This window comes from Anabrus simplex, chromosome 14 (assembly GCF_040414725.1).
Source record: "Anabrus simplex isolate iqAnaSimp1 chromosome 14, ASM4041472v1, whole genome shotgun sequence".
Taxonomy (NCBI): domain Eukaryota; kingdom Metazoa; phylum Arthropoda; class Insecta; order Orthoptera; family Tettigoniidae; genus Anabrus; species Anabrus simplex.
This window is the reverse complement of record NC_090278.1, coordinates 4388492-4412795: the sequence shown is the minus strand read 5'-3', so window position 1 is coordinate 4412795 and position 24304 is coordinate 4388492. Positions and strand designations below refer to the sequence as shown.

Below are 24304 nucleotides of genomic sequence, written 5' to 3'. Positions count from 1 at the left end.
TTTGGACATCCGATCAGAGCTAGAATTCTCCATAGAGCTTCTCAATTAACAGAATCAAACGCCTTGACAAGATCGATAAAAGCCATGTACAAGGGTTGGTTTTGCTCTCTAGACTTTTCCTGCACTTGCCTTGCACTGAAAATCATATCAATTGTACTTCTGTTTGGCCTGAAACCACACTGACTTTCTGGTAGGCACATTTCAGTCAATGGCAGTAGACGATTAGACAATACTCTAGCAAGAATTTTTCCTGCAACAGAGAGTAATGATATTCCTCTATAATTGTTACACAGAGTCTTATCCCCTTTCTTGAAGATAGTGATGATGGAAGCATCCCGTAGATCAGCAGGGATTGTTCCCATGTTCCATATTTTCACAATCAACATGGTGTATGGTGAATTAGCAAAGGACCACCCTCCTTGAAGAGCTCAGCTGGAATTCCATCTTGTCCGGGTGCCTTTTTATTCTTCAGCTGATGAATGGCCTTCTCAATTTCTTGAATAGAAGGGACTTCACCTAAGTGATCTTGAATTGACTGTTGTGGAATATCAGCAAACACATCTTCCTCGACATGTGAATTTCTGTTCAGGAGGTCTTAAAAGTGTTCTTTCCAACGGGAAGCTATCGAGTCAGGGTCTTTAAGAACTTCAGTACCATCTTTGGATTTTAGACAATTAAGACCTTTGGTAGAGGGACCATAAATTGCTTTGGTAGCACTGAAGAAGGCACTAGTGTTGTTGGAGGCGATTAAATTCTCCATTTCCTTTGATTTACCTATCCACCATTCATTCTTGATCATCCTGCATCTCTTCTGCACTTCCATTTTGAGTTGTTGATATCTATGTTTCTTGGGAAATGAATTTGGATCATTTTGCCATACGTTGTAGGCTTTCCGCTTTTCATCAATTAGGTCACATACTGCTTTGTCGTTCTCGTCAAACCAATCCTGATGTTTCTTCTTATTAACACCAACTGCTTCTTTGCCAGCTGCTATAATAGCTGATTTTAATAACGACCAGTGCTGCTCAATATCTTCTGGGTATTCATTTGGAAGTTTATCAGCCAATAGTTCTTGATAGGCAGATTTGATACTGTTGTTCCTAAGTTGTTCAGTATTTAGTTTGTGTTTTATCGCTTTCCCCTGAATTTGCCGTTTTGGAGGAACCTGTATAGCCATCACAGATCGAACTAAGCGGTGGTCGGTCCAGCGATCATCAGCACTGGTCATAACTTTGGTTATATGAACATTGCGCTTATCTCTGGCGCGGACAATAATGTTGTCGATTAAGTGCCAGTGCTTTGATCTGGGATGTTGCCATGTTGTTTTAAATCTATCCTTCTGGCGGAAGAGTGTATTTGTAATGACAAGATCATATTCAGAACACTTCGTAAGTAGAAGGGTTCCATTGGCGTTGATTTTGCCTACACCCTCCTTACCAATAGTTCCAGGCCAAAGTGATGATTCTCTGTCAACCCGAGCATTAAAGTCTCCCAGCAGAATAAGCTTATCTGACTTGGGTACATTCGATAGGAGTTCATCAAGTTGGTTATAGAATGCTTCTTTTTGATCATCTTCTGACTTCAGTGTTGGGGCATATGCACTAATTATTGTAGCTCTTTGGTTGTTCTTGAGTTTCAGACGGAGTGTCATGAGTCTTTCATTAATTCCAGATGGGAACTCATCAAGATTGTAAATGAGCTCATTCTTTACTGCAAAACCTACTCCATGAATTCTTAATTCGTTTTCATCTTTTCCTTTCCAGAAAAATGTATAGCCACCGCCATGTTCCTTGAGTTGTCCTTCTCCAGCGCGCCTAGTTTCACTAAGAGCAGCGATATCAATGTTGTATTTCTTCAGCTCACAACTTATTATTGCTGTACGTCGCTCTGGACGGTTATCTACATTAGTGTCCATCAGAGTATGAATATTCCAGGTAGCTATATTCATGTTGCAAATCTTTCTTTTGTTTCTACCGCTAATTGGTGTACCCACTGAACGTGGTAATCCAGTCAGGTGAGAAGTTAGACTGCCTATGTTTAGGGCACTTTTATAGCCCCCTCCCCATTCAGGGTGAGCAGAGGGGATCCTAAATAGGACTGCTCAGTCACGGGTGTAGCACACAAATTGCTCTACAGTCTGTCCTTGAGCAAAACGGCGATCATACACTCGCCGCCTACGTGCCAACTCATCACTAGGAGCTTCCAGACTACACTATCCTTCCCCCGTCGCAACTTGCCGATCGCCACAGGACTTTAATATTGAGTAGATGATGTTGCTTTCCAAATGACGCCTGTGCGTGAAATCTTTTTACGTGGGAATGCTGGTGCACATCAACAGTCACATGGCCCTTAACAGTTTCAGGATGCTGGCCCAGTGGCATAGAGTCTACGACGACTGGAGATCCAAAAACTGCTGAGGTTGTTAGACCTCAATGACATAATCAGGTGTAGTTGGAGTTGTACCTTATTCGACATTTGGAGATTAAGATGGTATCCTCCAGGAGCGTCTTTCTAGTTGCCGACTGTCTCATACTTGCAAGTTTTAGACAATGGTGCAGATTGGCCAGTTCTGCACACTTCATAAAGATGTGTGCCACGGTAAGATGACCGCTGCAAGTACAAATAAGGGGAGGGGGCATCCCCCTTCAGTAAGTAGGAATGCACTGCAATACCATGGCTGATCTGAAGGCGACATTTTACCACTGCTTCTCTCAGAGAAACACGATGGGAAGACGTCCATACCTTTCATTGTTCCTTTGATTGTTGTCAGCTTATTTGAAAGAAGAGTGGCCTGCCACTCTATCTTCCAATGGGACACCCCAAATGTCTTAGATGAGAATGAATATCACTGGCCGGAACCTTGTAAGGCAACGGGGGGCAATATGACCACCCTACCAAGCATTGACCATCGCCTCACTTAAGTGATGGTCGAGTGCTCCTCCTAGCAGAAAAGGGCTACATTTTACACCAAATACCACCCTTCAATGACGAAGAACTCTAATTTTATTTCTTTCATATGAATCCAACCAGAAGAATCTACGCCATTTTCTGTCTTCTTAACAGATACTGATTTGGAGAAAAGCCTTCTCTGTGTCAGCTATGACACCAAACTACTCTTCTCGAAATTTCAGTAATAAAGAAGGGATCATTTCTATAACCTTTGGTCCACATTCCAAATATTGATTTAGTGATGGACAATTTTTCCCTCCTGCAGCTGCATCACGATCTGCTTTATGTCGCACCGACAAAGATAGGTCTTATGGCGACGATGGGATAGGAAACACCTAGCAGTGGGAAGGAAGTGGCTGTGGCCTTAATTAATGTACAGCCCCAGCATTTGTCTGGAGTGGAAATGGGCAATCACAGAAAACCATCTTCAGGGCTGCTGACAGTGGGGCTCGAACCCACTATCTTCCGGATGCAAGCTCACAGCTGCGCGCCCATAAATGCATGGCCAACTCGCCCAGTGTAGAAGCATCAAACACAGGAGGTACCCTAGTAGTGCTATTCTTCTTGATGACAGCTTGGTGTGGCAAATAGTGACCATGGTCGTCCAGTTCTTTGGGTGACACCACTTCAGTTATTCCTAACTCTTCCCATTTTGTCAGGACTTCACTGTAAGAATAAAAAAGATTCTGAGTTTAAAGTTTCTTGGTTGTAGAGTCTAATCTCTTCAGTGCTAAATCTTTTTGTTTGGAAGTGGCTGGTGATCTTCCTTCCAAAGTAACACCACCTCATAACGGCCTTCACCATTCAGTTTCACATTCGTATTGAAACTCATCTTTTATCACCTGGTACCTGTATTCTTTGGGTTTTCTGACAGCTGAGTCTGTGGGACCAATGGTATACAAACTCCAGAGATTATTAACTTCACTACTAAATAAATTAGTAACTTCAACTGTTAGGTTTTTTTGTAGTTTGATGGGGAATTTTCCCCATTAAAGTCCAACCCAAATTGGTTTCTACTGCCACCAAACCAGAAGATAGGACTTGTAACTTTCCTGTCATAAGTGTCCCTGTTCCATCTGCCCCAATTAGCAAGTCCACTTTGCTAGAGCCTTCCCCAATATTAGTTGAAGAAATCTCCATTCCCTTAGGTTTATCTAACCAAAGCCCTTTCTCAGCAGAAGCCCCTCTTTGGGTGGGGGCGGTAAAATAATCCCCACTGTATCCCCTTTGCCTGTTGTAAGAGGCAACAAAAACTGGCCCCAGAGGTTCTTAACTTGGGAGCGTGGGTTGGCAAACACAGGGCTCTTAGCAGATTCTTGACTCCTCACTTTCATCTATCCTATCCGACCACCCTTGCTCAACTCTTGTTCTTTTCTGACCCCACTGGTATTAGGTGTCGAGGGCTAGGAAGTCTTTCATTTTCACGTCCTTTGTGGCTCTTGTCTTTCTTTGGCTTATATCTTCATTTTTCAATGTGTTAGACCCCTTCCATTTTTTGTCTCCTATTAGTGTTATATAGAGGATGGTTGCCCAGTTGTACTTCCTCTTAACACAGTAATCACCTCGACCACTACCATCACTCTCAGCAGAACGAATGCCATCACAAATAACTGTTTGATCAAAGGCTTCAAAATTTCATCAGTACTTGCCATCTAGACTTCTTAATTGTATTTTATAAAGTAGGCTTATTCAGAGTGGTTTTCACCCAACCAAAGAGACCTGTCCACATGGTGATTTACTACACACATCACACCATAATATAGCCAGATCAATGACAGTCAACTCTTTGAGAGGACAAAGTTGTGATGTCTATGAAAAAGTACACGTTCTCTCCAACAGAGGAAGCAACCGACGCAATGACATTATTGTTACTAAGCCATCCTGTTCTGCACGTTTCATAATTTATCCAACAATTAGATTTGAGACCAACAAAAACTAGCCAAAATAGGTTGATGAGGAAAAAAGAATAATTTATGAAGAAATGGTGACTTCTATAAGCAAAAATACAAGCTTTCATCCATCTCTGTAATTTGCTTAATGTTAGGTGCTCGAGGAACCATTCCTAAATTTCTTGTCGACTTTTGCAATACCTTCCGGCTGAATAAAGATTCCATCTATAACACCACCATTAATACTCTCAAGATGTCCATCACAATCTTCAAGAACCATGCTTGCGGACCTCAAATATATGTTGTTGTTTTTTTTTTTTAAATAAGTTGCTTTACGTCGCACCAACACAGACAGGTCTTATGGCATCGATGGGACAGTAAAGGGCTACGAGTGGGAAGGAAGCATTCATGGCATTAAGGTACAGCCCCAGCATTTGCCTGGTGTGAAAATGGGAAACCACGGAGACCATCTTCAGGGCTGCTGACAGTGGGGTTCGAACCCACTATCTCCCAAGTACTGGATACTGGCCGCACTTAAACGACTGCAGCTATTGACATGCCTCACTCTTTTGTCTACTCTTGTGTAACTTTATGCTATCTCGTATAGGGCTAATCCATTCATCTGTATCTATAATTGTTGTTGTTCGGGTACTCTTTGTCCTTGGGCAACCTGCAGCTGTTGTGGGAAGATTGTAAAAATAAATATACCAAGTTATTCAAATATGATGGTAAAGTACTTTATGCTACATATGCCAATTTTAAATAAACTTTCCTTACTAATCTACATTTGAAACGTAAACTTCCCTGCAAATGTACATCAAGTAAATAGGAATTAAACACTGTACATTTAAAAACTAGGATTTTACAAGAAGAATTCTCATTATTATCTGCATAATTATTTTGCATTCATAGCAATACATTATAATTATCAAGAAAACATACGTATGTGTCTGATGAATGCTTATTTTGTCCATGAATGTTGTGTTATGAACTCTGGGTATATTTAGTCACTGTCCTCCATGCCTACCTCAACACTCCCAAGGTATCTCTAGCAAATACTGACAGTGTGCTGACCACAGTTTTGGAGCTGACATTTAGTGTAACTTGTCATCGTTTTTCTATTATTTTTCTTTGGGTAGTAGGCATATTTTACCCTAGCTTGAACTGGTTGTGGCAGAGGTGTCAGCTCTTCTTGTGGCACCCAAAATATTGTTACATTCTTGCTTGAGGAACTGAATGAATGCCATAAGTAGAAACTCTTGTTTTTTCAGTTTGCTTTAAGTTGCACAGACAGAGATAGGTCTTATGGCGATGATGGGAGAGGAAAGCACCAGGAGTAGGAAGTGACCGTGGCCTTGATTAAGGTACAGCCTGGTGTGAAAATGGGAAACCATGGAAAACCATCTTCAGGGCTGCAGACAGTGCGGTTCAAACCCCTATCTCCTGAATGCAAGTTGACAGCTACATGACTCAAATCGCGCAGACATTCGCTTGGTACTCTTCTTGCTACGTGATTCTTGGTCAGTTCTAAAGCCAAGGTTTTCAAGAACTTTCTTCACTTCATCTTTTCATTTGTGTTAGTATGGAAAATGATCTGGGTGTTGATTCCTCTGATATCCAGTAATGCAAAATAATATAGGAAGAGGCCATCAATAGTACACCTTTGCCACTGTGCACTGAGCTTTCAGCATCTCCATTACTTTCACCCGTCCCTTGGTGGATTTGGAAAACATAATGACCGTTGGCTTCCTCATGTCACCAGAAGTTACAGTACATCAATCTCAACAGAATTGTGCATACTTGAGATTAGCATCACGTTTCAGTACTTCTGTGGCATGTAGAATACTTACAGGACATTCTCACTGAAAACAATCTAGACATGATATGGGCTTTTGGGCTTATACCATCTTAAGAAAACAAGGTGAAACTCTTTACATTTTGCAGAGAACTTTGCTCTGCGTCTTCAGAAGAAAATCTCAACTGTTTATGAGGACGTCTTCTACAACATTGAGGGTTTGAATTTAAGAATGCTTTACCGTTGGACCAGTAGTGGTACGCTCGTTCGTCACCAGGTGGCTCGCTGTATGCTGGTACAGCACTCCAAGCAGGAGCAGACGACAACATTAAGCTTCAATTAAGATGTGTGAATGGAAAAATAACTGTTACGTCAATGGTCACGCATTAATGAATCACTCACTCTTCTTGCACCTGTCAAGATGGCCTGGCTGCTAATGAAGGTCATGCTGCACCCTCCAACATTCTTGGCCTCACTCATATCAACCCAACAGGCAGTTATACGGTGATTCAACTACCGTACTTAGCACTATGACACAGGTTTTAAAAAAAGTGAATGCCGCAAAGCCGCATACCAAAGAGAATACCACAATCAACGGAAGGTTAAGCAACTTTTTAATTATGGATACCAGTAATAACATAAATGATCTAACAGATATTACAAAAAAACAGGGTAAAATGCTATGATATAGTTACAGGTACACTAGTAGAATAACAATTGCCTGTCGCTGCATATTTAACAGCATTCAGCCAGTCCCAAGGTCTAAATTGTATGTACTTGGACTCCCCAGGTTCGATTCCCGACTGATCCAACAATGGGGCTCACTCTGCCTCATAATGTTAACTCAGGAGCTTTTTATATGAGGGACAGCAACTCCGGTCATGCAAGCCAAAGGGTACACGAGAGAATGTTGTCACGTTGACCACATGGGGCTAATAATGACGTTGTTTTGTCCCTTAAAACAACAATCACCCTCACAACGCTGACTACGTGACATTCCAGTATATTCGGGTCATTTGACTGGGCAACAGTCGTCTTGGCAGGCCTAACCCCTTAATGTATTGCGCCACGAGTTTGTTTTTGTTTGAATTTAACGAAATTCGACTTCAATTAAGAAAAAAAAAAAAAAAAAGATTATGTATCTTAAACGAGGCTGGTCGTGAGTTCAAACTTCAAAGTATGTTTCTAACCGCTGGATTCCAATTTCCTCAGGATAACTGATCGATCACAAAAAGCCTTACGTAGCTCTTGCTCAACGCTGACATTTCAAATCCCTTCCATTCCGACGTTCCTTCCTTTCTGTACAACGGAGTGTAAACGTCGTAAATGTTGAAAATACAAAATTCACTATTCTTTGATTAAAAAGGACATGTGAAAATCTTTGATTGTGGAGTTGCGTATCTTTGATAGTAGGCGGCTTTGGTGACTCATGCAAACGTATGGAATTTCATGGGTCATGGTCAATCGGTGTCGTTTCCTTGGGAGAAGAAACGATGGCTCGGAACAAAAACATTACGTAACTTGTGAACCCCACAAATATACTTGCCTCATCTCATAGTGTCTACAGTGAACTTCCACGACTGTCTTATCATAAACAAGCTAAATGAAAAATAATAGTTTTCCTGTCTCAACTGGGGGTGCGCATTTCGTCACCCATCATGGCAGCTGCCGTTTGTCTCCCGTATGACATTGCAAGTAAATGAATGATTCAAGCCATAAAATTGCCGTACAACATACATAAATTATATAATTACAAGTGCAAGTTCGGAAGTGTTTAGATTTTATCGCAAATTTCCTCAAAAATCCTAGTCATATGAATACATTTGGTCAACAATTGGTGCATCATGTGTTTCTGATTTGCTCATGATCTATTTATCTGCAGATAAGTACAAAGGTCGTTTATTTGATTTACAATATATGTCAATGGATAAAAAATGATGAACATTTGACACTTGCACACTATCGATAAGAAAGAAGAAATAATCCGTCTAGCATATCGATAACAAGCTTCCACATGGCCTGAAGAAACATGGCGTCCAATGTGCCTGTTGTAGCAGGTAGGCACGTTGATAAAATTCATAATTTTTTGTGTTTGATTTTCTTACGTTGTAGTATTTCCGAAAGTCATATAAGATTATTTCAGTTAATTGTTCAAATCAATGTAGTACAAATTTCTGCAATTTTAGATATTTCCAAGGAATTTTTATTACCTCCTACCCCCATTTTAAGTAACTACCATACGTGATCCAGTTTTTTGATATTTTTAGGAATGGTATTGTGCTGTTTTCATATAAATGAGTTATTTATAGAGGAAATATTAAGAGTTTTTCATTTTCATCCCTTAGCTGAGCAGACAACGACGTTTGTGTTTTGACTGTTCTATGATTTAGGTTAGGTTTGATCGTACGGATGTAAGACAAGACTCATGGTTAGATTAACCTCCATATACATTGCTTATTATTTCTCTATTGTGTACTGTGAATTTATGATGATTTTGGTGATATACTTTGAGAATTTGTTAAGGATGACCCGTCCGTTTTATATTGTGCAGAAAATTTCAGGTTAGGAAATAATCCATGAACAACTTATTTTGTTTTCTTTAGTACGAGGTTCGACGGGCATTTCGCTGAACTTGGGGCCGCCCAGCTATGATCTCGTTTCGTCATTCTCTAGAGAAGATAGTAAATCATGTCGAGCAATGGTGTTCGACCCAGCAGGAAAATACTTCGCATGGGTAAATGGTGTGTCGTAAGTATTCCTTATATCAGCTTTTTAACCTCACCAAGTTTGTTAGAAGAATATTTTACGGTTATATTAAGATTTACGCGTTATTTGATAGTCTGATACGGTTATCAGATTCTGTCATTTGTCCCTTAGTCATTTTGCGAGAGCTGCTTACAGAGGAAATGTAAAAGTGAGTTGGATTTATTTTCTTTTAGGAAAGTTGATGGAAAGTTGAAAATGGTCACTAACCTATTGCAAGAAACCCAATTAGCTATTCTGTTTAGCCTATTTACTATACAATTTATTGCATAGAAATATTTATGCATTGTCTGTTACATTGTACAGATCAGCACTTATACATAATATTTAGCAAGTTTTTCATCTTATGTTAGGAATTTTCATGAATTGCAATTGTCTTCGAATCTCTACTACTATAATTCTTACATAGGACTAGACGAATTTGCAGAAAGTGGCTTGAATACAGATAGTCAACTAGTAAAAATATGAGATTACTGTAACTCACTGGCTGCCTTCCATTGTGGTGTTAAATTTCTTTGTGATCATTTGACGTTAATTAACTTTGAAAAATTTCTTGCTTGGGAAGATTTGAGAACATAGGCCTTATAAAATATTAACTGTACAGTATATGTGCGCACAGTTAGTGTTATCTTTGTGAAGTGAGGATTATATAATTTAGTGGCAGGTAACTGCAAACATGAATGACATTGCAAAGTAGGTTCATCATTGGGATATTTGAACAGAGATGTAGAAACACTGATGGTGGTGACCATTTGTCAGAACGGTAATACAGTTAATTATCTGGAAATTGGGAAATATCCCTGGTGACAAGATGAACTTTGAAAGACCTCAATGTCATAATTTACCAGGCAAGTTGGCTGTGTGGTTAGGGGTGCGCAGCTGTGAGCTTGCATCCGGGAGATAGTGGGTTTGAACCCCACTCTCGGCAGCCGTAAAGATGGTTTTCCATGATTTCCCATTTTCACACCAGGCAAATGCTGGGGTTGTACCTTAATTAAGGCCACGGCCGCTTCCTTCCCTCTCCTAGGCCTCTCCTATCCCATCGTCGCCAAAAGACCTATCTGTGTTGGTGCGACATAAAGCAAATAGTAAAAAGTAATAAAACTATCATAATCCATACTGTAACATAGTTATAAATTTTAGTTAAAGTGTTAGTTCAAGCAGTGGCTGCTGGTGACGTGTTGAATGCAATGAATATTGTTCTGATGGACTGCATATCCGTGTGTGGCTGGGAGGCATGATCAGTCTTAGGGAAAATAATGGACAGGAAGAGCATTGTGGGATATGAGGTATTGCTCGTGCACCATCGATATACTGTAGGCTTATAAAAAAATTAGAACAGGCCTATTAAAAAAGGCTAGAACATTCAGCATCTTGCATAGGCTATGTAGAAATGAACACAAATTTAATTGACTATAGTGGACGTCAACCTTAGACATTTTGAGCAGCGACCAATAGCCACCCGAATAGCTTGCTGTGTTGACAAGGCTGTTTCACAAGCTACTGGTTTGGCCTCTGCTGCTGGCAGTACCGAACACCTGATAGTGGAGATGGCAGCCTAGGGTTTAGTAGATTAAAGTCCGGCTTTGTGGCTGAAGGGACAGAACACTTGCCTTTGATCCAAAAACCCAGGTTCGAATCTTGGGAACTTTAACTCCTCTTACTGTTAATTCCCCTAGCTCAGGGACTGTGTGTTTGTGATGCCCTGGTCATTCATTTTATCCTCATTAGGTCACCACCAAGCCTTTCCCGAGGCCATACACCATTATGATTACAGGAGAAATCCGTTATAGCGAGAATTCATAACAGCGAAAAAAATTACTCGCTATAGCGGATTGCCGTTATACCCGATTTTTGTATGAAAGTCGGAAGAACCCTCACACACATTAAAATCGGTATGAAAAGGCAATCAGTTTGTTCAAAACTTGCGTTTCCGCGGATGATATCCACACTATGGCTTACTTGTTTGTTATTTTTCATGAAAGTGTGAGTTTAATTTCATTCTGAAAAAATTATAGTACCGTATTTCTCCGAATCCAAGATGAACCCTACTTTTTCCTTAAAAAATGTAAATCAGGCTCAAAAGGTGCTTGTAAAATCATATGAATGCCTTTGTTGTACAGTACACATTTTAAACGCCAAACATTGACTTTCCTTATGCTGCTTTTTTTTTTTTTTTTTTTTTGCGGGTGTACAATTCTTTATTTATGCGAGTTTAATGACCATTAACTTACAATTGGCATTGTATTACCGAAGAGAACCCGTTGAAAATTTGCCGGCAGTGCCTATTCCATGCGTCTCTACAGTGCGACGATCCATCAGGAAAATATTCTTGCTGTTACTTTTACCCAGTGTCAGATATAACCGGCAACCACTATGCGCACGTATCGCTTGCCGGGTCCGGCCAACTTCAGCGGCCACGGTATGGCCATTCTGCCCTTGAATTTTTCGTGCAAATACCTCACACTTACATCTTTGACTTCTTTAAAGCGTCCTTGTTGCGGACCGCAGAATGCATTTTTTGTACAGTACACATTTTTTTAGCTTTGTCTTCACGCTAACATCAAATATTGGCTTTAGTTAGGCCTATGCACAATTATTCTACATTTCCGAATGTTTAATAACCATTAACTTAAAATTGGCATCATAATATCGACGAGAACCCATTGTTAATTTGCCGGCAATACCTTTTCCACGTATGTTTACAATACGACTATCCATCACGAAAATATTCCTGCTGTCTATAAAACTTAATTTTACTAACCGTCAAGTACAATAGATGCGTTATAATTCTGCCACTGAGTATCCGTGACCTTTCTAAGAATTCAAAGACTCGTATGTTTTGATGCCATTCTGCAGATTTGAGAAACGTTTTTGTAGAGGCTAATAGAATGTCATTCTCTTTTCTTCACCATTTTCCAAGATCCAGAGACGTTACACACAGGCACTGTGCAACCGGTTGTCACAGCTAGCGATGTATAATAGAGGCAGTCGTTTATTGTCAACGAGTTTTGTGTGTACGTGTACGTGTGGGAGTGAAAAGAAGCAGCGTGGTTACCGCAGTAGTTGCCAGTGGTATTAGTTACTGTTAGGCCGGGAATGTAAGACAGCTCTAACCCTTAATTTTTTTGCATGAAATTCTGGGGAAAAAAACGTCTTGGATTCGGAGAAATATGGTTTCACTCAGAGGCTTCTGTGGGAAACATTTCAGATTTCTTCAAACGGCGCTGCCTAACCTAACCGTATTTAAGGTATTGTAAAACATACGGTATTTGTAATGCATGTAGAGAAATGATAACCTCCTCGCTAAAAATTTACATGTGAATAGCCTTTTCGAAATGTAACTAGACGTGAGAAAATATGAACTATCGTCTGAAATTAGTGATGTTCTCTGCCATATCTTGAGGTGTGCCACATTCTTACTTAACTTCAGCCTTTATTTTTAACGAGTTGACAACTGCTATCAGCCACATTATTTACGCATTTATTACGAAAACGTGTTATCCTTTCTCATTTCAAATTTTCTTTAGATTACAGCAGTCGATGGGTATTACTAATCGACTCCAACATCGCCTTCGAATTTCGACAAGAGAGCTCGCAAATGCACGGTGAGAAAACTGTACCGTACCGAAGATGATTGATCGCATTTTGTGGCAAATGTTTCAGTTTTCTTATTCAAACAGCGTCACACCTACCCTAACTTAACCGTACTATACATATGATGAAACACGCTTCAAGCACCAATAGAGAAATTATAACCTTACCTCTGAAATCAATTATGCAGTCTGCCATATCTCAAGGTTATCCCATTCCTACTTAATTGCAGTATTTAGCATCAACATTAAGCGATCGTTTAGTCTGTCTTTATTTTTAATGAGTTAACAACAGTTATCGGACACGTTATTTACGCATTTATTATGAAAATGTCCTCTTTCATTTCGAATTTTCTTTACGGAACAGCAGTCGATGGGTATTATTATAATCGACCCCAACATCGCCTTCGAATGTAGACGAGAAAACTCACTTGTGGAAATAGAGAGGAAACGATACCGAACATAATCGCTGGGGTGCATAAATATTGGTAATGGGAAGAATTGCGCGTAAGCGCTCGTAATAACGGATGTCAGTGATAGGGCTCTCGCTGTAACCGAAGGATAATACACAGTTTAACACATTGCTGACCAGATGCTTGAGCTTGTCACATACCCTGTGGACCGGACATTTTTCTACTAAGCATACTAGGGTGCACTTGAGTGTAAAAATGTACATAAATATTAAACCAGTCAAGATTTTATCTTTAAAGTTGGTGGATCTGCCTTTATAAAGCCATCTTCTGCGTTAATTACTAACACATTGTTAATTATTACATCATTATTGTCATCAGAGTCACTTGAATAAATAAGCACACTAGGTAAATTACGGCATGTAGAGGCTTGAATATCACTCTCGCATTCAGTTTCCACTAATTCATTATCACTATATCCATTTGAACAATCATCGACATATAATTCTTCTAAAATATCGTCGTCAGCTAACACCGTATTCTGCGGGCACACCATCTTATCATTGACTGAAGTGGCAGAAAGAAAGTCGACATTTCTAAATTAAATCAAAGAATAAAAGAGGCCGTGAATAAAAGAAAAGTGGCAGATATACATCTACGATTTATTCTACTCAATGCGCAAGTCCGAAATAGTTCAATATATGGTCAAGAGATGGCACAGGAAGACCGAAAACAATGTCGTGAATAAAACCGAGATTTCTCGGGGCCCGTCACCTACCGCTGGCGAACGTACTACAAGATTTCTCGGGGCCCGTCACACATGTGTTAATATAGGAATTTTGAAGGGACAGCAAAAAGTTGGCGTTATAGCGGGGTTCTCGTTATATGCCGTACTCACTATAGCAGACTTCTACTGTATTTTCAAATTAAAAATTAGAATTTTACATTACCAACAGTTGTACCTGCTGTTCACTGGTTTATTTGCTTCCTAGCTATAGGTGGGCCGGCACAAGGTTGCACTTGACAGTTGTAAGTCATGCTCGCACCACTACAAAAATGAAATGAAGAACGTCACCCGTCAATCAGAATCACCAATCTACTACTTTTTATGTTAGATACAGTTACGCATTTTATTCATGTTAATTCATATTTAATTCCGTATTGTGCTTATAATATTTTATTTGTTTACACAAATGTGAGCATTTTAAAAATGCTATAAGGTTTAAGCGAGCCACAAAATAAATACGAACTATTTTCAGTTGATTGTTGTTGGCAATATTGGTAGTATAGTGGTGCCATCTAAAACTAGCTTGACTACCATATTGAAGTGTTGCTGTTTTGTCTGTCGCCGCTAGCACGTGGTCAGATGTTTTTGGGCGTTTATGAAAGTTTTGTTTTCATTGTGAGATAACCGTGAAATTTTATTTTAACGAATGCAGTGCGATATCTCGGAAATGGCAACGTAGTCATGAAGCGCGAAGTGATAATTCTTTGCGCCACAGATTGTCCCTTAATAGTCAGGCATTAGAATTAGTGCGGAGAACTTTTGAGTTTTACGAGAGGGAGAGGAAATTCGTATGCTGTCTCTCTGTTCCTGCAGATCATGTTGTGGAGCGCATGTCAAACATTTGGGCTTTCAAAGTGCACTGCTATTCAGAGAGGCGTTCGCCTTCAAGAACAGAAGTAAAAAGGGACTGGGGTACATAGCAGTAGCGGAAACGGGGCTGATAGTAGGGACTTGTTTCACAGCACTTCGGGAAAGAAACGAATTAAGCTATCTCCTGTAACAGGAATTAATTATTTCCAAGCTGATGCAATACGAAGACACGAGTACGATTATTACAGCTCAAAGTCCCTTCTGTTCTTGTTATGGACAATGCACCTTACCACTCTGTAATCATGGACAAGACCCCTACTTCGAGCGCCCGTAAAGAACCGTTAGTGGAATGGTTGCAGGAAAGAAATATCCCGGCGCATATGTGTATGATTAAATTAGCCGACGAGGTAGCGAAAGAACAAGGGCATGAGGTTATTAGGTTGCTGCCGTACCACTGTCACTTGAACCCCATTGAGATGGTACGGTATGAGGTGAAGTAAAACATTACGTACGCACTAATAACAAGTCCTTCACAATAACTGAACTGGAAGGACTGTTCCGGGAGAGTATTGCTCGAATGGATTGCGGCTTTGTGGATGAAGAAAGTTAGCCATGTCGCAACATTCATGAACTCGGTAATGGCAATACATGGCATCATCAGTGACTGTCAGGAGTTGATGATCTGCCTAGATGACAATGACAAAGAAGGCGACGGTAGTGATGGCAGTGATCTGGAGGGTATCGAGCCTATACCTTTGTGAATCAGGTATGAAAATAAGGTTTCTGAATTTTTGTAAATTTTATAGATTTTACTTGAAACCTTTTGTGTTAGCACCGGTGTATATAATTCTAACATTTATTGGTGTATTTAAAGTGAGATTCTTGTCGGCCGATTTATTCCGTATTTTCTAACATCGCGATAATAAGAACTTCGTAGTATATTTATCACATATCATTTTGTGTGATGAATAATCGGCGAGTTGAAAGTTCGATTTTTGTTGGTGGATTTCATTTGTATTGTGTATCATCGCGATGACATTAAAAACATTTCTCCCATGTTTTTAAAAACTCACGTGTCGTGCAATCAGCTGATGTTGAGGCGGCAACATCGCTTCGTGCGCCATTGCAGTGTGACCAACATTGTGCACAGCTGTCATGTGCAACCTTAGGCCGCTATTAGCCGTGGGCGACTAGTGGCGCAACTAGTTGCTCTGGCGAGTCACGGACCATTGGATCAAATGGAGCCTATTAGCCGCGGGCGACTAGTGGCGCAACTGAGCAACTAGTTGCCGGCCGTCATCTGAGCCGGCAACTGCTCTGGCGATTTTTAGTTGCTCAACTGCGTGACGGGGCATTGCAGTAAATGTAGCCTATTAGCCGTGGGCGACTAGTGGCACAACTAGTCGCCGGATGTACCTCCCCGCGCATACGGAAACGTCACTCAAGTTCGTGTTCTCACACTAGCTTGACGTAATGCGGACGATGGAACGCAATTTTATTAGCGATCCTCCTAACCATTATCTTTCTTCATTACCTTGTTTGGTCTCGTGCTGTGGCAGAGTGAATATTTTACTTATTGTGATAGTTTATTTATTGAACATGGAGGCATCGAATAAACTACAACAACAAATGAAGGAGATGGCAAAATAATTTGAAAGTCAAATAAGTAATGAAGACCATTTTTGACTTAGAATGAAAACTGGTCACTTGGGATTTCAGAACTGAAGCTTAGGCCTATCAAACCAAACCCCATGGTACTACAGCCCTTGAAGGGCCTTGGCCTACCAAGCGACCGCTGCTCAGCCCGAAGGCCTGCAGATTACGAGGTGCCGTGTGGTCAGCACGAATCCTCTCGGCCGTTATTCTTGGCTTTCTAGACCGGGGCCGCTATCTCACCGTCAGATAGCTCCTCAATTCTAATCACGTAGGCTGAGTGGACCTCGAACCAGCTCTCAGGTCCAGGTAAAAATCCCTGACCTGGCCGGGAATCGAATCCGGGGCTTCCGGTTAAGGGGCAGGCACGCTATCCCTACACCATGAGGCCGGCGCTTAGGCCTACACTGACAAAATAAAAACACTGAATTCTTGGAACAGCATTTTAAAGAACTTTAGGTGAGTATTATTATTATTTTTTTTTGCTAGTGGCTTTACGTCGCACCGACACAGATAGGTCTTATGGGGACGAGGGGATAGGAAAGGGTCAAGAGTTGGAAGGAAGCAACCGTGGCCTTTATTAAGGTACAGCCCCAGAATTTGCCTGGTGCGAAAATGGGAAACCACGGAAAACCATCTTCAGGGCTGCCTACAGTTGGATTCGAACCCACTATCTCCTGGATGCAAGCTCACAGCTGCGTGCTCCTAACCGCATGGCCAACTCGCCCGGTGTGTGAGTATTATAAAACGTTTACTACTCTTATATGGAAATACAGTATGTAATGCCCATATAAATTCTATAATCGTTTACATTTACAAGTACCGTTGATCCATTATATGGCTCTATTAGTGAATTACATCTCAACTGGGAAACATTTGTTTAGTCCTATGTCGTTTCCCGTTATTTCTTCTTTCATGTGGCCAAGCAGATCGCAAAATGACGACTTTGACATGCGCAGGTAATTGAAAAATTTACTATCATCCTCATTTAGATAGTCAAACAATGTATAATATAATCCTCTAGTCAGCCGAAAAACAAATATAGGATGTTTCCGCACTTTCCTAACCCTTCGGTTTTTCCATTTTAATAGAAGAGCAAGAAGAAGAAGTTCTTCGTAGGACGCCATTCTCTCAACTGACTATTCCCCGGTATGAACCGAGCAAGTATTCACAAGTTGTGCCACTAGTCGCCCACGGCTAATAGCGGCCTTACGCCGGTCCACCTATAGATCAGTGGCATTCTGTCTGATTCATGATTACGGGCTTGATTCCCAACAACAAAAGAAAACACTAAAGCTGAAAAATTGCATTTCATTGTAGTAGATTTGCCTGTAGATATAAAATTATAGTACTCCTGTAACAGCTGCCCTACTGTGTCTGCCTACACGGATGTAGAAATAGATGGGAGTGATAATATAATATTAATCTATGTAATTAAGTTAGAAGTGAGGAAGTATATACATTGAGTAATGCATGCCCTATTTATAGATCTCATAATGCTGACTGCAGAAACATACCATGTGGGTCTTAACTCCTTCACTGTCTTAGGCGGACTACCTTGCTTTCTCCAGTGTTCTAAAAACTCACGCACATAAAAAAATACAAACATAGAAAGAAAATTACTTTTCTTAAAAACTTTAAGCCATTAGAAAAAGTTAATTCAAAGAAAGTTCCGTAAAATTGTCAGGAATATATATTTTCAAACCTGCTTGCCCAGCAAATTGTAGTTTATTGAGGATAGAAACAGAATCTACAAATTTGGGGAATTTACGGTAGTGTCAATTCCAGTCACCACCACCTGTTGTTGGCAAAACAACGTTGAGAATACCACTATCATTCTTCATCACGACTGATATTTTCATCATCACTAGATTCACTTGAACCCTAACTTTCACTAAATAAATCATTATGATGATACAATTCTTTTTTTCAGTATCATTTAGCAATGAACACGAAACACCGCATAATGAGGAAGTCATAGTATAAATGAACAGTGGCTAACGTCATTCTTTTGTCTGTAGCTCGACAATGCAAGGAGGATAAATACTTAGAACAGCATTATTCCAAAGACTATATCTTCATGATTCCAACGGTGTGCAACAGATGGCGTTTGCTTTCATTTTTAGCTAGAATCAAAGTAGTTACGACAAAGCTGCACAGGCCCGAGTATGTATTCGACTGACACCGTGTGGCGGTAAAGGGAAGCCCAAGTATGTACTTGGGCAGACAGTGAAGGAATTAAAGTGATCTTATCTTCACGGTCAGTTATTTTTTTATTTCATTTGCTGTAACTTGGAAAACTACTGCATATTTCTGTAGTTCCTCCAAAGAACTGTTCTCCATATCGACAGTTCACTAGCCTTCTTGTATTATCATTAATCTATCTGAGCGGCAATGATATTCCAAAGTATGCTTCACTGAGAGTGCATGGACCGTTGCAAACTGGGCAACACTACAAATGCCCGAATGGTCAATGTTGGGAGGCATGTCGAAAAGGAAACGCTTAAGGATTGACGTCTCTGTGGTTAAGTAGTTTAATTTTCTGACCTTAAGATACAATGTGCCAATGCAGAAGTTCCATTCCTATGTCCTCCTCATGAGTGAACATGTCGATAATTTTCTTGTTGAAGTTGGTCATGTCCCTATTGAATATATTGCTCATTAGACAACATTCCCGAAGCTGCTGGTCTGTCTTCACCCATTGTGCTGCACAGAAACGTTTTCACCATCAATTCATCTTCAGTAGTTGTCATTGGTATTATCACCAAGGGTTTAAGACTTTGTTCTAAATCATGAACTGCAATATTAGCCTAATAACAGAATACAAACACTAGAACAGTTGCTAAAATCTTCACACATGTGAATAATATGTATCTTAGTTCAAGGTCTTAATAATAATGTTATTGGCTTTACATCCCACTAACTATGATTACGGTTTTTGGAGAGACAGAGGTGCTGGTATTTAGTCCCGCAGGAGTTCTTTTATGAGCCAGTAAATCTACTGACACAAGGCTGACGTATTTGAGTACCTTCAGATACCACCGAACTGAGCCAGGATCAAACCTGTCCAGTTGGGGTCAGAAGGCCAGCGCCTCAAACCGCGTGAGCCACTCAACCCGGCAGTTCAAGGTCTAGCAACATCTGTGAATAGATAAGCTTCACAGGTTTTCTTCAGCAAGGTTTCTGTAAACACACTATTATAATTTTGTAAATTTTCTGTTGAGAAGAGCATGGAGCCCATTAAGACATACAAAAAATGTAAAATGGTCTCTGGCTTGTGCAATAACCATATCACATATTTCTTTGGTTGCCACTACTCTCCTCATCTCAGGCTGCCTTGTAGACGTGATCGTTAAGGCACTAATTCTTTATGGTCTGACTCTGTGGTTAGCCACTTCGAGTTCAGTTGGTGGAAAAGAAAAGCTCACCATCGGAATGTTGGCCAGCAGGGTAGGAGAGGAGGTGGTATACAAATTCTAATCATTAGATTGCATGCCACAAGCCTGAGTTCAGTTCTAAACCTCTCTGCACATGATGCTGTTGATGCTAATTTGTCTGCTAGATGGGTATGTTAAGCCAATAACGGGCTACTTGAAGTTTTTCAACAGGAATTAGGTTCTGTGCTGACTTTGGGTTTCACTCTCTCTCATAATCTATGGTCACCAGATTTTGAAAATGGAAAAAATAAAAGGGGGGTTGTCAGGAATGTTGCTTGGATTGTTTATCAAGAAAGCAGATCCTACAATTGGGCAGTCTTGCAGTATTTATGATATTTAAATTCAAAATAATTCAAAACGGCTATTTTCATGCTTGTGCTGCTCAACACGGGTTACTTCCAACTCATATGGCACTTGCCACACAACTAATTTCACAGTGCTCTCTGTGCTACTACTAGCAATCGCAGAGCCATCTGTTGTTGTGAATACACACTGCCTGCATAGCTTCCACGTAACAAACAGTAGTTTGTGATCTGCTCTCATATCTGCAAGAAAAAATATAGTTTCAATGACTTTTGCCCCAACTCTCATATAAGCATGTGCACGAAAATTTCTCGAGAAAATGGGATATAATGGGACGAATGCGAAAAAATGGAACATTTTGCAGTCAGTCAAAGATTTAATAAATATTAAGAAATTGCGCACATATGTGCATTACATTTTAAGAGTAATCCAATAAAGAAATTGTTCTTTTTTACAGCATTCCCTAAAATGGTATCGATCACATCGCTTGTTACATAAAACAAACACACTCACTCTTCTCTCTCTCTCTCTCTCCAGATGGGTCTAGAAAACCAGGTTGTAAGCACATTTTATGATGGAAACCATGTATGGCCAGTCTGTTCAGAGCACTCCTCAGTTCATTGTTCGGTCCATTCCAGCTTCGATTAATCATTGCATCTGTCCTGTAGAATTCCAAGTCAATTTCTGCTCGTTTTCTTAGTCTAATTTGAAGTAGTTCCTGTTCTTGTGATGTGGAGGGTAATTGCAGTCTCATTCTTATGTCTTCCATAAGGAAGGTTTTTCTGGATAGCTCATAAGCAAATCTTGATGGTGACATTTTGGAAATTCCTAAAATTCTTTTCAAGAATCTAGCCTTGACATTCTCAATAACTCTGTCAGATAGAGTTAGATGTTCCCAAATTAGCTCAAACCATATGTCGGTGCTAGTAGAACCTTTGCATATAATAGCGTCCTGGCTGTATTTAGACACAGTTTAGTGGGTTCCTTCATATCATATATATTTCTGATGGCTACCAATAACCTTTCTCTTACATGAATTCTAAAAGAAGTAGAAAAGGGCTGGAACGTAATCCCCAAGTATTTGAATGAATTCACAACTTACAGGACTGTTTCGCTGCTTATTATCCTATCATTTGCTGCTATTCTCCCTCCTTTCCGGAAAAGCATTTGAACTGTTTTCTTTCTATTGATAATGAGACTATTGATGTCAGCATATTCATCACGCTTATCCATTACAGCTTGTAGGTCATCTCTGTTGTTTGATCCTATTGCTATGTCATCTGCATACTGGTACATCACAACCGATGTATTGTGGATGATATTTGTGATATCTGCTAAGGCTATGTTGAATAGTACCCCATTGCTTAGTAGAATGTATGTTGAGGCTGTTTTGCCATCTTGGATCATGACCCTGTTGTAAGCAAGTATGTTATTTATAGGCACCGTGCAGGTAGATCGAAATGCTACTACTAGTGCTACATAGTGGCCCGTTCTGAAACAAGAGGTAAGGCGCAGCGCGAGTCTCAGTACAGCGTGTGTAACATTCAAACAACTTGCGGGTTTAAAGCGATTCAGTTCGGGGATCTAAGTGAATCATCATGCAATTAAGGAAGAAACCTTGTTGTAAGTGGCCACGTAAACGGCGTTGGAGAGTTAATTTCGAATGGTTTCGGATACATCACAGGAAAAGTCACCCAACAAACGTCTGGCAATTTTCCGCCTTATATCGTGAAACTTGAGGTAGGCAAGGTGTAGTTAGGTAAAAATTTATATAGTTTATTTAGTAAGGATTAATTGATGCATGTTTTCTAAGTTGTACGCATTTTTATTTTGTGTTCAGGTTGACCAGAATCGTAATGTCTCTACCAGCGAATGTTCCTGTCCTACCGGCGCCAGAAGAACTTGCAAACGCGTAGCTGCGGTAGTGTATTATATAAATAATGAAAGTGTTGTTTCCAAAACAGACCGTCCGCAATAGGGGGAAAACCGAGCCCGAAAACAATGTCAACAGAAAAATATAGAAAAGGCAAACGTGTGAAGAACTGTTCGGTAAAAAGACTTTGAGGACATCTCTTCCCCCTTCGAATTAACTGAGGATATTTTAAAACACATCCCTTACAGTCTTCGTAAAAATCATCGAGCAGAAGCCAGTACTGAAATCGAACAATCGTGCAGGGCCATAGTCACCTTATTGATAGACAGGGTAGTGAATGATGTGGAGAGAGAAGAATGTGAGGAAATTGTGACACAGCTGTTACATTTACAAGTCTCTAACGACGTGCGCTTGCCAGACAAATACACCTTTCGCACTGTGAGTGACGAAATGTTTCTTACCAGCAAAGTGCAGGTTGATACAGATCATATAATTAAAATCTCCCTGGAGACTCTATCTCAATCAGGAAGCCCTCGATGGTTTCAAGAAAAAAAGATAAGAATATCTGCTAGCACGAAAGCAAATCGGATCAAAACTAGACGACATAACTTTGATACTTTAGCTCTCGCATTTGTAAATGAATCTCCAATTGGGGGAGCTGCTTTGAACATTCTTACGGAAGTGAAATGGAAAGTGAAGCAATAGAATGCTATGGAAGTTCATTTGTTGTTCGTGTTATTCGATGAGGTTGCAAATTCGTTAACACGCAACACACAGACGATGTCATCCACGTGTGGAAGAATTCTGTTGGCAATTTCTGTAATATATTGTATATTTTGATTCTTTGAATACACCTTTCTACATGAATTCTAACACTCCCAATATTGTAAGTACTCTCAACTTCCTCAGCTGTTAATCTCCCGTCATGTAAGAACGGTGGTGTCACGATTATGATACCGCGGCCAGATGCCTAAATCCTTTATTAGCCTGACCTCATCGCCAGGTTGAAGGAAAGTAAACCACTGACGGTTGTTATGAATGAGTCGCTAGCTCTTCCACCGTAACATTTAGATTTAAAGCGATGATACCATTAGGCGTGATTGCAATTAAAACTTTTGCAGTGTATCAACCCTTGTATTGAGAATAGAAATACAGTCTCTTGATCTACTTGGGGAGGCTGTTCAACTCTAAATTCCGTGCAGTCAGTAATGACTCGACAATTACCGCAATTTCTTTTAAATGCTGGAGACATTGTTTCTTGAACACTTTCCTTACTAGACCAGAATATGAAATATTTCGTAAGCAGTGCAAGTTTCATAAGCACGGTCGTAAAAATACGTGAAATTGTTGTCTTGTGAACACTCTCAAAGCAGAATAGGACAGTCCGATTTTCATTTTCATTAGGAAAATGAATAATCTGGTTTCTTTACATAATTTCGAAACATTACAGTTTGGTAATAACGCAAGGCAAAGACGTTGAAATTCACACCTGTTAAATCACGCATTTGTGTATTGTTCCTTATGGAACTGTAGCCTTGGAAACCTGGACCCTTGATGTCTGCATGATCGTCTTCCGTTCCACACATTTTATCATGTTTTGTAATGTCCCCTCCCAGACCGAGATTAAGTGGAATACATGCTAGTGTATTTACGTCGGTTTGATTTTTTGAACAAGAAAACATGAAGTCTGAACAATGAAATTCAGATGTATCTGTTCCCACGGAATAAAAGAAATACTGTACAAGGAAAAACAAATTTTTATTATTTTCGCTCCGGATAAACCAGAGATCCGGATTTATGAGGGCCGGATAAACAAGGTTCTTGTGCACTACACTATACACAACATGTAGTCATCACAGTGGACAAGGAAACACGGCAAGGCATACCTAACTACATGACCAAAGAGGTGTTCACAGTTAAATGAAGATCGTAAACCGCCCATCATCAACACCAGTGGACTGCATCCATCTGGCTGGGCATTCAGAAATAAGAAAAAGAATAGATACTGGCTTTCCTTCTCTCATCTCAGGCATTTATCTGTA

At 40.2% G+C, this 24304-nt stretch overlaps 1 protein-coding gene across 1 annotated transcript in view; it reads left to right on the top strand.

Moving 5' to 3' along the window:
- Positions 1-8073: 8073 nt before the first annotated feature.
- eIF2A (eukaryotic translation initiation factor 2A) overlaps positions 8074-24304 on the top strand; it is a 124877-nt gene continuing 108646 nt past the window's right edge. The window contains exons 1-2 of the mRNA XM_067157714.2: positions 8074-8690; positions 9237-9381. Of these exons, the coding sequence (XP_067013815.1) occupies positions 8663-8690; positions 9237-9381 (173 nt within the window). The 5' untranslated portion in view covers positions 8074-8662. The remainder of the gene's footprint in view (positions 8691-9236; positions 9382-24304) is intronic.